This window comes from Stomoxys calcitrans, chromosome 1, assembly GCF_963082655.1.
Source record: "Stomoxys calcitrans chromosome 1, idStoCalc2.1, whole genome shotgun sequence".
Taxonomy (NCBI): domain Eukaryota; kingdom Metazoa; phylum Arthropoda; class Insecta; order Diptera; family Muscidae; genus Stomoxys; species Stomoxys calcitrans.
The window spans coordinates 98,872,956-98,889,967 of NC_081552.1; the positions used below are offsets into that span (position 1 = coordinate 98,872,956).

The 17,012-nt window shown below is 37.5% G+C and overlaps 1 protein-coding gene across 2 annotated transcripts in view; it reads right to left on the minus strand.

The window, feature by feature from the left end:
• Positions 1 to 4,238: 4,238 nt before the first annotated feature.
• LOC106095295 (venom acid phosphatase Acph-1) overlaps positions 4,239 to 17,012 on the minus strand; it is a 77,268-nt gene continuing 64,494 nt past the window's right edge. For both annotated transcript variants that reach the window (XM_059371056.1, XM_059371055.1), the window contains 3 exons: positions 4,905 to 5,090; positions 4,505 to 4,846; positions 4,239 to 4,439 (listed from right to left, as the gene is read on the minus strand). In XM_059371056.1, the coding sequence (XP_059227039.1) occupies positions 4,293 to 4,439; positions 4,505 to 4,846; positions 4,905 to 5,090 (675 nt within the window). In that variant the 3' untranslated portion in view covers positions 4,239 to 4,292. The remainder of the gene's footprint in view (positions 4,440 to 4,504; positions 4,847 to 4,904; positions 5,091 to 17,012) is intronic.

Consider the following 17,012-nt stretch of genomic DNA (forward strand, 5'->3'; position numbering starts at 1 on the left):
GACGTGTTTTGTTACGATATCCAACAACTGTGCCAAGTATGGTTCAAATCGGTCCATAATCTTATATAGCTGTCATATAAACCGATCTTGGGTCTTGACTTCTTGAGCCTCTAGAGTGCGCAATTCTTATCCGATTGGAATGAATTTTGGCACGTAGTATTTTGTTATGATATCCAACAACTGTGCCAAATATGGTTCAAATCGGTTCATAACTGATATAGCTGTCATATAAACAGATCTGGGGACTTGACTTCTTGAGCTTCTAGAGTGCTCAATTTCTATCCGATTTGGCTGAAATTTCGCAAGACGTTTTTTATTGTTACTTTCAACAACTATGTCAAATAAAGTACAAGTCGGTTCATGACCTGATATAGCTGGCATATAAACCGATCTGGGATCTTGACTTCTTGAGCCTCTAGAGGCCGCAATTATTATCCGATTTGCCTGAAATTTTGTACGATGGATTCTCTCATGACCATTAACATACGTCCCATATAAATCGATCTCTCTATTTTACTTCGTGAGCCCCAATGGACGCAATTCTAATACGAATTGGCTGAAATTTTACACAGGTCTCCAACATATAATTTAATTGTGGTCCGAACCGGAAAATATCTTGATATCATTTTAATAGCAGAGCAACTCTTGTCTTATATCCTTTTTTGCCTTAGAAGAGATGCCGGGAAAAAAACTCGACAAATGCGATCCATGGTGGAGGGTATATAAGATTCGGCCCGGCCGAACTTAGCACGCTTTTACTTGTTTTTAATTCCAAAACTATATGGTATAATTGACTGGCAGCGGAGGTGCACGTTCACTTCGATGTCGAGGAAAGGAAAGACAGAATCGAAACACGCTGATTGGCATAAAAAAACGATTGAGTGTTGCCGTTTTAACTGAATATACATAGTAGACATATTTCTGTTCCCATTTGAAATTAAATCATGCCACTCTTGCTCAATCAACCATTTGTGGATGCTGACGAAGTCGTTAGTTTTAAATTTAAAATGTACCATCTATCGTAGGATATTTGTATAAAACAAGTAAAAAAGCGTTAAGTTCCGCCGGGCCGAACTTTGGATACCCACCACCTCTAGTAAATACCCCTTTCGTAAAACACCTATGGTAAATACACCTTTCGTCAAAATCCGGTGAAAATTGCATACCTTATGCCCCATAGCAGCTATATCGATTTGGACCAAATACTTATAAGTACAAGTCATTTTTCAATTGCGTATAACAAAATATTGGTCTTTTAAGTAGCTATATCTAAAATTAAACCGATTTGAACCATGTACCAAACGGATGTCGAAATGCTTAGCATAAGTCACTGTGTAAAATTTAAGTGAAATCGCATTATAAATGCGACTTTATGGGACCAAGACTATAAATCGGGATACCGGTCTATATGGCAGATCTGGACGGATCAGGATCAAATTTAAAAAGGATATCGAAGGGCCTAACACAACTCACCTTCCCGAATTTCGGCCTCATCGGCGTCACCGTCCCAAATTTCAACAAAATCGGGTAATAAATGTGGCTTTTATGGGCCTAAAACTTTAAATCAGGGGATCGGTCTATATGGCAGCTATGTCGAAATCTGGACTGATCTTGGCCAAATTGACGAAGGATGTCGAAGGGCTTATCACAACTCACTGTCCCAAATTTCAGCAAAATCGGATAATAAATGTGACTTTTATGGGCCTAGGACCCTAAATCGTAGGATCAGTCTATATGGCAGCTATATCCAAATCTGAACCGATCTGGGCCAAATTGACGAAGGATGTCGAGAGACCTAGCACAACTCACTGTCCCCAATTTCAGCAAAAGCGGATAATAAATGTGGCTTTTATGAGCCTAAGACCCTAAATCGGAGGATCGGTCTATATGGCAGCTATATCCAAATCTGATCCGATCTGGGCCAAATTCACAAAGGATGTCGAGGAGCCTAACATAACTTACTGTCCCAAATTTCAGCAAAATCGGATAATAAATGTGGCTTTTATGGACCTAAGACCCTAAATCGGCGGATCGGTCTATATGGGGGCTATATCAAGATATAGTCCGATATAGCCCATCTTCGAACTTAACCTGCTTATGGACAAAAAAAAGAATCTGTGCAAAGTTTCAGCTCAATATCTCTTTTTTTGAAGACTGTAGCGTGATTTCAACAGACAGACGGACAGACGGACAGACGGACGGACATGTCTAGATCGTCTTAGATTTTTACGCTGATCAAGAATATATATACTTTATAGGGTCGGAAATGAATATTTCGATGTGTTGCAAACGGAATGACAAAATGAATATACCCCCATCCTTCGGTGGTGGGTATAAAAATAAGTGTATCTTAGGCAAAAATTTTACATGAGATAAATCCTTAATCTTTTGGAGAAGTAATAAGAACAAGTAAAAAGGCGTTAAGTTCGGCCGGGCCGAACTTTGGATACCCACCACCTCGGGTATATATTAAAACCATCTTTCATCAAAATTCGGGGAAAATTTCATACCTCATGTCCCATAGTAGTTGTATCGAAATATATTCCGACTGATAAGTACAGACCGATCTGAACCATATACGACATGGATGTCGAAAAGCCTAACGTAAGTCAAATTTCAGTGAAATCGGATTATAAATGCGTCTTTTTTGGGGCCAAGACTTTAAATCGAGATATCAATCTACATGGCAGTTATATCTGATCCGATTAAGGCCAAGTTGCAGAGAAATGTCGAAGAGCCTAACACAAAGCACTGTCTCAAATTTCAGCGACATTGGACGAATGGGCGCCTTTTATGGGCCCAAAACCTTAAATCGAAAAATCGGTCTATATGGCAGCTATATTAAAATTTGAACCGATTAGAGCCAAATTGAAGAATGATGTTGAAGAATGATTAGAGCCAAATTGAAGAATGATGGTTTTTATGGTCCTAAGATCCTGAATCGGCGGATCGGTCTATATGGCAGCTACATCCTAATCTGAACCGATCTAGGCCAAATTAACGAAGGAAGTCGAAGGGCCTAACGAAACTCACTGTCCCAAATTTCAGCAAAATCGGATTATGAATGTGGCTTTTATGGACTTAAGACTCTAAATCGGAGGATCGGTTTATATGGCAGCTATATCCTAATTGAAAAAGAAAATATTTCATTTGAAGCTAAGGAAGTTACATAAATAAATAAACTAATATTCCTCCTAAAAATACTAAGAATAAAATATATGAGAATCAAAATCTTTTAGATATTAATCCAGAAGATAATGAAACTAAAATAGTTTGAATTAATAAATTTATAAATGTGGCTTTTATGGGCTTTTATGGGCTCTTATGGGCGAATAATAAATGTTGCTTTTATGGGCTGAAGACCCTAAATCGGAGGATCGGTCTATATGGCAGCTATATCCAAATCTAGAGCGATCTGAGCCAAATTAACGAAGGTTATCCAAAGGCCTAACACAACTCACTATCACAAATTTCAGCAAAATCGGATAATAAATGTGGCTTTTATGAGCCTAAGACCCTAAATCGGGAGATCGGTCTATATGGGGGCTATATCAAGATATAGTCCGATATAGCCCATCTTCGAACTTAACCTGCTTATTGACAAAAAAAGAATCTATGCAAAATTTCAGCTCAATATCTCTATTTTTAAAGACTGTAGCGTGATTTCAACAGACAGACGGACAGACGGACGGACAGACGGACGGACATGTCTAGATCGTCTTAGATTTTTACGCTGATCAAGAATATATATACTTTATAGGGTCGGAAATGGATATTTCGATGTGTTGCAAACGGAATGACAAAATGAATATACCCCCATCCTTCGGTGGTGGGTATAAAAATTTTACAAAAAAAAAAAAAAACTGCAACACACTCTAGAGGCTCAAGAAGTCAAGACCCAAGATCGGTTTATATGGCAGCTATATCAGGTTATGGACCGATTTAAACCATACTTAGCGCTGTTGTTGGAAGTGGTACCAAAACCCCACGTATAAAATTTCAGTCAAATCGGACCAGAATTGTGCCCTCTAGAGAATCAAGAAGTCAATATCCAAGATCGGTTTATATGGCAGCTATATCAAAACATGGACCGATATGGCCCATGAACAATCCCAACCGACCTGCACAGCTTATAAGTATTTGTGCAAAAATTCTGGAGAAATTTAGTATACCCATTTCCTATGGTGGATGGTATAAAAATATTTTCATATCTTACCAAAAATAACAAAGAAGTTAGATATAGTTTTTTTATGTATTTTAACAACAAGTATTAACATTTTGGAACAATAATATTATTTAAGACGGCACATTTCATCATATGATTGTGTGGGTATAATTTCCTTGGTTAGTTGGACAAATTTATCCAGTGGACACTGAAAATTGCAGCCAGGTAAAACCAAAGGTTTCAGATCAGATTCAGGATCATTTTGAAAATAAAGCTTTTAAAGAAAAGGAATATAAACATTGTGACGCTATTAAACAATCGAACGCATTTAATACGTACCTCTACGAAATAATTCTTGGTATCTTCACGTTGATGCAATTCGAAGGTAATAAGAGCAGAAAACCGAGGCATTTGCCTCTTCCACACCTTGAGAGCCAAAAGTACATTTGTTATTGTCCAATCATGGCCACAATAGATGAATATTTTTCGTTCTTCTGGTATAAGAGTACCTTCAACATATGCTTCCATTTGACGAATTATTTGTTGTAAAAATGGTCCGCTTTTGATACGTTGCATCTCCATGGTATAGGCATTGTAAATGTAATTTTGTTCAGCCAAATATTGCAAACGCTCCGGGTAGTAATGTTCAGTCCAAGAAGGTAGCTGCAAACCATACATTTGCTGTGGAATCCAAAAACACACATCAGAATAGTAATTCATTTGTTTATCATGAATTTACCTCTGCCAGTAGAGTTATGTAAAGTGAATTTATATCAGCAGCAGAACTTATATTTTTGCCAGTAATGTAGGTTAGTTCCTCGAACATAGTTTCATATCTATTTAATTCCAGTTTAACTTCTGTTTGTTGTAGAACTTCCTCCAGTGCTTGATCATATCGTGGGCACTTGGCTGTCATGCGCAACCACTGTGAAGTAGATTGAAGAAAGGCCACATTGAAAACAATAAAATACACTTTTTGATATTACTAACTGAGATATCCCAAAAAAAAACCAAAAAGTATTTAAGTTTTTAATTGTTTTATATATTCAATGTGTAATGCATTAAATATATAAAACAATTAAAAACTTAAATACCCTCCACCATGGATCGCATATATCAGATTCTTTGCCCAGTAAAAAAGTTTAAGTTCAAAATGAATAATTTATACCCCCATTGCAGCTATATCGAAATATAGTCCAATTTGGATCAAATTCACGGCACGAACATTGAATGGTCTAATACGTACGAGTCACTGTTAATTTTTGTAGAACAAAATATTGGTATTTTTGGTAGCTATATCCAAATTTAGACCGATCTGAACCTTGTACAACACAGATGTCGAAAAGCCAAACATAAGTTACTTTGTCAAATTTCAGGGAAATCGGATTATAAATGTGCCTGTTATGGGGCCAAGACTTTAAATCAAGAGATGGGTCTATATGGCAGCCATATCTAAATCTGAACCGATTTGGGCAGAAAATTGTCGAAGGGCCTTATAAAACTCTGTGTCCCAAATTTCGGCGAAATCGGACAATAAATGCGCCTTTTACGGGCCCAAGACCTTAAATCGAGATATAGTTCTATGTGGCAGCTATATCCAAATCCGAACCGATCTGAGTCAAATTGCACAAATATGTCGAGGGGCCTAACGCAAATTACTGTCCCAACTTTATGCGACATTGGACAACAAGTGTGCCTTTTATATCCCAAAAGCCTTAAATCGAAAGATCGACCTATATGACAGCTATATACAAATATTTACCGATCTGATCCAAATTGAATAAAGATGTTGACACAACGCACTGTCCCATATTTCGGCGATATCGGACAATAAGTGCGCCTTTTATGGGCCCCAAACCTTAAATCTGTGTGATACCTATATCCAATTCTGGACCGATCTGATCCAAATTCCAAAGTTATGTCATAGAGTCTAACACAACTTACTGTCCCAAATTTTGGCAAATCGGACATTAAATACGCCTTTTATGAGCCCAAGACCTTAAATGGAGAGATCGGTCTATGTGGCAGCTATATCCAGATCTGATCAGCTATATCCAGATCAGGATAAAATTGAATAAGAATATCAAGGTGCCTTACAAAACTCACTGTCCCAAAGCAAAATTGGATAATAAATGTGGTTTTTATGGGTCTTAGACCCTAAATCGGCAGATCGGTCTATATGGGGGCTATATCGAGACATAGTCCGATATAGCTTATTTTCGAACATAATCTACCCATGGACAAAAAAAGAATCTATGCAAAGTGTCAGCTCAATATCTCTATTTTTAAAGACTGTAGCGTGATTTCAACAGACAGACGGTCAGACGAACAGACGGACGGACATTGCTTAGATCGTCTTAGATTTTTACGACGATCAAGAATATATATACTTTATAGGGTCGGTCATGGGTTGTCATTGGAGACATAACAGGTTATGGACTGATTCGGAATACTCGCTTTGGATGTTTGAGACCATAGGAGAAGTCATTGTGCAAAAATTCAGCCAAATCGGATAAAAATTGGGCCCTATAGGAGCTCAAGAAATAATGTTAAAAGATCGCATTACAGGAAAGCTGTATCAGATTATCGACCTATTCACACCATATATGGCACACAAGTTACAAGATCATGTTAAAGGTCTCGAACACTTAGTTTCATTTGCCACCTATTATGTTTTCTTACACTTTATTTATTTTCGATTTTTACCCTAATTTACCACTTTTTGCTTTTATTTGTACGGATAGTAAAAATATGACGTTATATGTGGTGAATAATTTGAGAAGCGCAGGGTCTAGTAAAATGTTTGACAGCACAGCAAATTTTGACGTTTCATTGAGCAAAGTCCCATGTCACTTATTGTAAATTCATTTGCGTTTTGTTAACCAAATTGCGTGCGGCATAACTTAGCCTCCTATATTGTGGGCAGACGTCACTAAATTTAAACGACTTATTATACCCTCCACCATAGGATGGGGGTATACTAATTCCGTCATTCTGTTTGTAACTACTCGAAATATTCGTCTGAGACCCCATAAAGTATATATATTCTTGATCGTCGCGACATTTTATGTCGATCCAGCCATGTCCGTTCGTCTGTCCGTCCGTCTGTCCGTCCGTCTGTCCGTCCGTCTGTCCGTCCGTCTGTCCGTCCGTCTGTCCGTCCGTCTGTCCGTCCGTCCGTCTGTCTGTCGAAAGCACGCTAACTTCCGAAGGAGTAAAGCTAGCCGCTTGAAATTTTACACAAATACTTCTTATTAGTGTAGGTCGGTTGGTATTGTAAATGGGCCATATCGGTCCATGTTTTGATATAGCTGCCAAATAAACCGATCTTGGGTCTTGACTTCTTAAGCCTCTAGAGTGCGCAATTCTTATCCGATTTGACTGAAATTTTGTACGACGGATTCTCTCATGACCATCAACATACGTGTTTATTATGGTCTGAATCGGTCTATAGCCCGATACAGCTCCCATATAAATCGATCTCTCTATTTTACTTCTTGAGCCCCCAAAGGGTGAAATTCTTATTCGAATTGGCTGACATTTTGCACAGGTCTCCAACATATAATTTAATAGTGGTCCAAATAGTGGTCCATGGTGGAGGGTATATAAGATTCGGCCCGGCCGAACTTAGCACGCTTTTACTTGTTTGGCATAAAATAGTTTATTATCATTGGCAACTGGATTCTATCAGTTAGTTATTTAACAATGATGGACAAAAGTACAGTTTTGTGTTTCATTACGCAAATAATTATTATTTTCTGTATTTTTCCTGCATTGGTATGGGGCGCGCACATCTTGTTTCCTTTTGATTTTTGACAAACGTCAATTTTTGGCAGTATTAGAAAAATGGTCGATCAGCAAAACGAAATTTTTTTCTCACCAGTGTAAAAAACAACCTCCTACGTTATTTTTACATCTCACCATAGGAGATTGCTTTCATTCGATGCACGCTCTCATTTTGAATTCTTTAATTATTATTTATACCTAATTCTTTCTCCATCTCTTCTTAAGATTTTCTACCAAGACCTCCCACATTACCTCTCTCTCTCTGTCGCTCTCTCTCTCTCTCTCTTATTACTTCTTTCACTCTCGCCTTCTCTCACGCTTTCATTCTCTTTTCCTATGATTGATATCTCTGTTACGTCCATTGAAATATTCTTTACTTTTTTTATACCCACCACTGTAGGATAGGGGGTATATTCATTTAGTCATTTCGTTTGAAACACATCGAAATATCAATTTCCGACCCTACAAAGAATATATATTTCGGATTGTCGTAAAATTCTAAGACGTTAACGATGCCCGTGTGTCTGTCCGACCGTCTGTTGTAATCACTCTAGAGCCTTCAAAAATTAAGATATTGAGCTGAAATTCGGCACAGATACGTCTTTTTGATGCACGCTGGTGAAGTTCTTGAACGGGCCAAAACGGATCATATTTGGATATAGCTGCTATATAGACCGATCTGCCGATAAAGGGTCTGATGACCATAAATGCTTTACTTTTTATCCGATTTCGTTGAAATTTGAAACAGTGAATAGTTTTACGCCTCAACATAGAACCTTAATATGGTTCAGATCGGACTATTTTTAGATATAGCTGCCGTATAGACCGATCTGCCGATAAAGGGTCTGAAGCCCATAATAGCTTTATTTTTTAACCGATTTCGCTGAAATTTGAAACAGTGAGTAGTTTTAGGCCTCCCAACAGAAAACCCTAACATGGTTTGGATCGGACTTTATTTAGATATAGCTGCCGTATAGACCGATCTGCCGATAAAGGGTCTGAAGCCCATAATAGCTTTATTTTTTAACTGATTTTGCTGAAATTTGAAAAGTGAGTAATTTTAAGCCTTCCAACATAGAACCTTAATATGGTTCAGATCGGACTATATTTAGATATAGTTGCCATATATACCGATCTGTCGATAAAGGGTCTGAAGCAGATAAAAGCTTTATTTATTACCCGATTTTGCTGAAATTTGGCATAAAATAAGTTTTAAGCCTCCCGATATCCGAGCTTAATATGAGCGAGGTCGGACTATATAAAGATAGAGCTGCCATATAGACCGATCTCCCGATGAAGAGTATGAAGCCCATAAAAGCTTTACTATTAATTCGATTTCGCTGAAATGTAAAACAGTAAGTAGTTTTAGGCCATCCGCCATCTGATCCAAATATGGTAAAGATCAGACTGTATTTAGATATAGCTGTCATATAGACCGATATGCCTATATGATATAAGGGTATGAAGCTCATAAAAGCTTTATTTAATATCCAATTTTGTTGAAATTTAAAATACATAATTCAACAGTGACTTATATTTACAGGAGCATGTTTGCAATATATGGAGAGTTTTTGATAAGTTAAAAGTAGCTATGCTTCGAATTCAGATTAATAAATGTCATTACTTTTCAAAAGAAACTTTGCAATTATGGCACATATTAGCCCCCGAAAGTGATAAACCAAATCCAAAGAATGTCGGAATAATTTTGAACCTTGACCTTCTCCGAACCGTTAAGCGAATCAAGTCTTTTTTAGGGATGTCTGGGTACTGGGAAAATGTATAAGGGGTTATGGTCGTGTAGCATATCTTATGATTAGATATTTTATTAAGGGAGTACGCTTGAATTTAGATGATCCAATTTTATAAATGCATTTGAGAAACTTAAGTCTATTCTAACTAAGGCACCGGTGCTAAAGTATCCGGATTTCGGAAAAACGTTTCAGCTTATAAATGATGCCGGTTCACATTCTCTAGGAGCTGTTTTGCAACAAGGGGGCATCCAATTTCATTTGCAAGTAGGACTTTGAACGAACATGAGATGCATTATTCTGCAACGGGGAAGGATAACAATTTTTTGGCTACTATGTATAATCGTCCTTACCTATATGGTCTGAAATTTTATATTTTATCCAATCATCAGCCCCTTAGATGGTTGTTCGTAAAATTCCAGAATGAAGATCCTAGGTTGCACAGATGAATAATTAAATTAAGTGCAAATAATCTGGTACACTCAACCGAATTTGTTAATTAAAACAGCAAAAATGTGTGCGAAAACAGCAGTTTTTGTCTGCTGAAAATGGAAAAGCAGATATTATTGCATTTTCAACAAACATAGGGCTGCTGTATTAGCAAACATTTCTTACAGCTATTTTAACTAACAAAATCTGCTGTTTTCAGTACAAAAGTCTTCTGAAAAAAATTGTATGCTACTTTTTATGGTCACGTGTTTTGATTACTTTAGGCATTTTTTAGAATTTTTTTTAGAAATTATGTTGGAAGAGATGATTAGATAAAAATTATGTTGGGTAGATGAAGTAGCTACTTGATCCATCCATTGGTATACATTTCAAAATGTGGCTGAGCTAGCCAGCAGTTTTTGTTATTGCTCCATTAAAATGCACATGACTGATTTGGCCTTTTGTATCTACATTTACAGAAAAAAGGTTATGGAAAGTATACATTCAGTGGTGATTATAAACATACACTGAGACACACATTTACATTTGTATGTGTTCTATTTTTATACCCTCCACCATAGGATGGGGGTATACTAATTTCATCATTCTGTTTGTAACTCCTCGAAATATTCGTCTAAGACCCCGTAAAGTATATAATTCTTGATCGTCATGACATTTTAAGTCGAACTAGCCATGTCCGGCCGTCAGTCCGTCCGTCCATCTGTCTGTCGCTAACTATCGAAGGAGTAAAGCTAGCCGCTTGAAATTTTGCAAAAATACTTCTTATTAGTGTAGGTTGGAATTGTAAATGGGCTATATCGGTCTACGTTTTGATATAGCTGCCATATAAACCAATCTGGGATCTTGACTTCTTGAGCCGCTAGAGGACACAATTCTTATCCGATTTGTGTGAAATTTTGCATGAGATTTTTTATTATGACTTCCAACAACTGTGCCAAATATGGTCTATAACCTGATATAGCTGCCATTTAAACCGATCTGGGGTCTTGACTTCTTGAGACACTAGAGGACGCAATTATTATCCGATTTGGCGGAAATTTCGCATGAGGTGTTTTGTTATGACTTTCAACAACTGTGATAAGAATAGTTCACATTGGTCCATAACAGCTGCCATATGAACAATAAATCTGGGGTCTTGATTTCTTGAGCCTCTACAGGGAGAAATTCCTATTCGATTTGGTTGAAATATTGCATGACGTGTTGTGTCCAACAACTGTTTTAAGAATGGTTCAAATCGGTCCATAACCTGATATAGCTGTCATATAAACCGATCTGGGGTCTTGACTTCTTGAGCCACTAGATGGCGCAATTATTATCCGATTTAGCTGAAATTTTGTACAATTGCTTCTCTCATGACCTTTAACATACGTGTCGAAAATGGCACGAATCGGTTTATAGCCTGATGCAGCTCCCCTGTAAACCGATCTCCCTATTGTAATTCTTCAGCCCATAAAGTGCGCAATTCTTTCTAGTTTTGTCTGAAATTTTACACAATGACTTCTACTATGGTCTCCAATATTCAGATCAATTATGGTCCGAAATGTACCATAACTTGATATTGTTCCAATATCGTAGCAATTATTATATCCTCCACCATAGGATGGGGGTATACTTATTTCGTCATTCTGTTTGTTACTCTTCGAAATATTCGACTAAGACCCCGTAAAGTATATATGTTCTTGATCGTCATGACATTTTAAGTCGAACTGGCCATGTCCGTCCGCCTGTCTGTCGAAAGCCCGCTAACTTTCGAAGGAGTGAAGCTAGCCACTTGAAATTTTGCAAAAATATTTCCTATTAGTGTAGGTCGGTTGGGATTGGGCTATACCGGTCCACGTTTTGATATAGTTGTCACATAAACCGATCTGGGATCTTGACTTCTTGAGCCGCTAGAGGGCATAATTATTATCCGACTTGTCTGACATTTTTCATGAGGTGTTTTATTGTGACTTCCAACAACTGTGCCATATATGGTTCAAATCGGTCCATAACCTGATATGGCTTCCATATAAATCGATGTTTAGTCTTGAATTCTTGAGTCACTAGAGGACGCAATTATTATCCGATTTGGCTGAAATTTTGCATGGGGTGTTTTGTTATGACTTTCAACAACTGTTCTAAGAATAGTTCAAATCGGTTCATAATCTGATATAGCTGCCATATGAGTCGATTTGGGATCTTGACTTCTTGAGCCTCTACAGGGAGCATTTCTTATCCGATTTGGCTGGAATATTGCATGACGAGTTTTGTTATGACTTCCAACAACTGTATTAAGAATGGTTCAAATCGGTCCATAACCTGATATAGCTGCCATATACACCGTGTGACTCTCTGTCCGTCCATTTAAATTTATGTAGAAATACAGATCGCAATTTTCATCCGATAATCTTCAAATTTGATACAAGTATTTTCTTAGGCCTAGAGACGAAGCTATTTGAAATTGTTAAAAATCGGTTCAGACTTGTATATAGCTCTTATATATATGTGTTTCCGACATGGACTAAAACTGCTATTACATCGTCATTTGTTTACCGATTTTCACGAAATTTTGCACGAGAGACTCTTATAAGTCTCAACTTCATTGGTGAATTTCATCGAAATCGGTTCATATGTTCCTCCAATTTGGACTAAAGCTGCAATTATATTTGTAAACAGATCGATTTCCACGAAATTTTGCACGAGGGATTCTCTGATAAGTCTCAACATTAGTTGGGAATTTCATAGATATCGGTTCAGATTTATATATAGGCCCTACATATATTTTCGTCCGATTTGGGCTAGTATTACAATTATTTGGTAATTTTTTTAAAGATTCACACGAAATTAGCACAAAGAATTTCCTTATGACTCCCGTAATTGCAATTGAATTCAATAGAAATCGGTTCGGATTTGGATATAACTCCCGAATATATTTTGGACCGATTTTGAATAATACTCAATATGTTAACCGATCTTCACAAAATTTTGCGCGAAGATTTCTGTTATAACTCTTTTGATGACTGATGAATTTCATAGAAATTTCTTCAGTTTTAGATATAGTCCCCACATATTTATATGCATCTCCCAATTTTCACTATTAAGGCCTTTGCTAACGCATTTATCGTTCGATCTTCTCAAAAATTTGCACAACGATTTACTCTATGGCTTCTACAATATGTACGGATTTTGATCGAAATTCTACATATCAAATTTAAGCAAATTTTAAATTCAACAACTTATCACATCCAATGTGGTGTAGGGTATCAAAAGGTCGGCTTCGCCCGACTTTAGACTGCTCTTACTTGTTTTTAATATAAGAAATTGTCGATTTTTGACAAGTAATTTTCCTCTCCACTTTTTGTCAATCCAAATCCACTAGGATACCTCTTTCTTAACTCGAACTGGGATCTACTCTTTGGTATTTTGTTACTCATTCGTCGTTCTTTATTAACTTTCTCTTAATTCTACTTTTATTATTTTAATTGAAATTTTGGCTGCAGAAAAAATATTATTCAAAAATTGTCTTAAATAAAATATTTGGCTAGTTAGTCTGAAGAACTGTAGTTAATAATAAATACGGTTTCCAATGAATATTTCGTAATATTTAACTGCAAATTATTTGAATTACATCAGCAATGAAAAGAAAGGACTTTTAAGGGCTCGGAAATGCAGTTTTAAATACGCGATATGATATAATATTCCACAATTCACACTACAGTCTTTAAGACAACTGGTACGGAGCTCGTAGTGTTTAAGGGTCGAAATCTATCATCAATAGCAGGCAACGTTGATTCTCCTAGAAATTTATTTGACAGTAGATTTTGGCAGTGTGAAATAATCTTTAAAAACGTTCGAAATTTACGCTTTAAATTTTTGATTTTCTTTCAAGAAAATCTTTCTACAATGATGGAATACTTCCGGCATTACTAAAAAAGGAGGCCGGCTATCTGGACATTGCTAGTTTTACTTAAAATGTTATGACGATCAAGAATATATATACTTTACGGGGTCTTAGACGAATATTTCGAGGAGTTACAAACAGAATGACGAAATTAGTATACCCACCATCTTATGGTGAAGGGTATAAAAACAAACAAACAAACAAATCTACAAACAAACACAAATTGATTTTTATACCCACCACCGACGGATGGGGGTATATTCATTTTGTCATTCCGTTTGCAACACATCGAAATATCCATTTCCGACCCTACAAAGTATATATATTCTTGATCAGCGTAAAAATCTAAGACGATCTAGACATGTCCGTCCGTCTGTCTGTTGAAATCACGCTACAGTCTTCAAAAAAGAGATATTGAGCTGAAACTTTGCACAGATTCTTTTTTTTTGTCCATAAGCAGGTTAAGTTCGAAGATGGGCTATATCGGACTATATCTTGATATAGCCCCCATATAGACCGATCCGCCGATTTAGGGTCTAAGGCCAATAAAAGCCACATTTATTATCCGATTTTGCTGAAATTTGGAACAGTGAGTTGTCTTAGGCCCTTCGACATCCTCCGTTAATATGACTCAGATCGGTTTAGATTTGGATATAGCTGCCATATAGACCGATCCTCCGATTTAGGGTCTTAAACCCATGAAAGCCACATTTATTATCCGATTTTGCTGAAATTTGGGACAGTGAGTTGTTTTAGGCCTTTCAATATCCTCCGTTAATATGACTCAGATCGGTTTAGATTTGGATAAAGCTGCCATATAGACCGATCCTCCAATTTAGGGTCGTAGGCCCATAAAAGCCATATTTATTATCCGATTTTGCTGAAATTTGGGACAGTGAGTTGTGCTAGGCCCTTTAACATCCTCCGTCAATTTGGCTCAGATTGGTCAAGATTTGGATATAGCTACCATAAAGACCTATCCTCCGATTTGGGGTCTTAGGCCCATAAGAGGCGCATTTATTGCCCGACGTCGCCGAAATTTGGGACAGTAAGTTAAGTTAAGCCCCTTGACATACTTTTGCATTATCGCACAGATCGGTCCAGATTTGGATATAGCTGCGATATAGACCGATCTCTCGGTTTTAGGTTTTGGGGCCATAAAAAGCGCATTTATTGTCCGATGTTGCCGAAATTTGGGACAAAGAGTTAAGTTAAGCCCCTCCACATATTTCTGCTATGGGACATAAGGTATGAGTTTTGCACCGGATATTGACGAAAGGTGGTTTACATATGTACCCGAGGTGGTGGGTATCCAAAGTTCGGCCCGGCCTTTTTACTTGTTATATATGAGATAAATAAATTTGTGTTCGTTTGTTTGTGGGTTTGTAAATTTATTTCTACCGTATAGACTCAAAAACGGCTGAACCGATTTCTTTCAAATTCTCACAGATTGTGGGGCGTGGTCGGGAAGGAGCAATAGGCTATATAATCGGTAGGGGGGGTGGACCCTCCCCCTTACCCTAAAAGTACGACCCAAAATAAAGAGAACCGATGAAACCAAAAATAGGTTTTTTGGATGTTAATGACAATATGGGACTCAAATGAAAGGTATTCGGGAGTAGATTACGAAAATGGTCAGGAAGGAGGAAAAGGCTTTTTTTTTGATATTGGAAGTGGACGGACCCTCTTTCGTTACTCCAAAAAAACCACTTAATATCAAAAGTGGACGGATAGGGACAATATTGGTATCAAATGAAAGGTATTGGGAAGTAGAATATGAATATGGTATTAAAAATTGAGATCAATCGAGGGGTCGTCCAACCCCAAAAACTCCCCCAAAAAAACATATTGGACTTAAACATCAACATGGGACTCAAATAAAAGGTATTCGGGAATAGACTGCGAATCTTATATATAAAAATCAATTTGTATTTGTTTGTCAGTTTGTTTGTTTGTATGTTTGTGTGTTCCTTATAGACTCAGAAACGGCTGAACCAATTTGCTTGAAATTTTCACAGATGGTGCATAATGATCCCGTGGTGAAAATAGGGTACTAAATTTTTGATATCTGAATGGGTGGCGGACCCTCCCCCTACATTAATTTGTAGAAAACGCAGATCTCGGAGATGGGTGCTGCAATTTAAGCGAAATTTTGTGTGCTCTTATATAGTACCCTAAAAATAGAAACTTGGTATCCAAATTTCGGATAGGGTACCTATGGGGGCCGACCCACCCAAAAAGCTACCAAATATATATTCAGACCAATCACGACAATATGGGACTCAAATTAAAGATATTAGGGATAAGCAAACGTATCTGATATCCAATTGTCGGACCAAGTGCGAGACGGACCACCCCAACCCCCAAAACACCCCTAAATCGGACATATTCACCGACCATGGCAATATGGGACTCAAATGAAAGATATTTGCGAATAGAATTCGAATCTAATATTCAAATGTGGGACAAGGTTTCTAGGGGTCCACCTCTTCCCCAAAACATTCCCCAAACAGGACTTATTTACTGACCATGGGAAAATGGGGCTCAAATAAAAGTTATTTAAGTGTAGAATTCGAATCTGATATCCAAATATGGGACCAAGTGTTTACGGGGCCGCCTCTCTCAAAAACATCGCCCCAAGGGAACAAATTTACGACCATACCAATATGGGGCTCAAATGAAAGGTCTTTGGGAGTAAAGCACGCATGTGATATCAATATTCGGGAAAAATGTGTCTATTGGGGTCACCCCACCCCTACAACCACACCCAAATGAGTGTATTTGCTGACTATTGCAATATGAGGCTCAAATAAAAGGGTTTTTAGAGTATAACACGAATCCGATATATATTTTCAAGGCTAACTCACTGAGTGGCCGCACATCCCCCAAAACACCCCTCAAGCCGGCCATGTTTGCCGACTATGGAAATATGGGGGTCAAATGAAAGGTATTTGGGAGTAGACCACGTATCTGATATCAACAT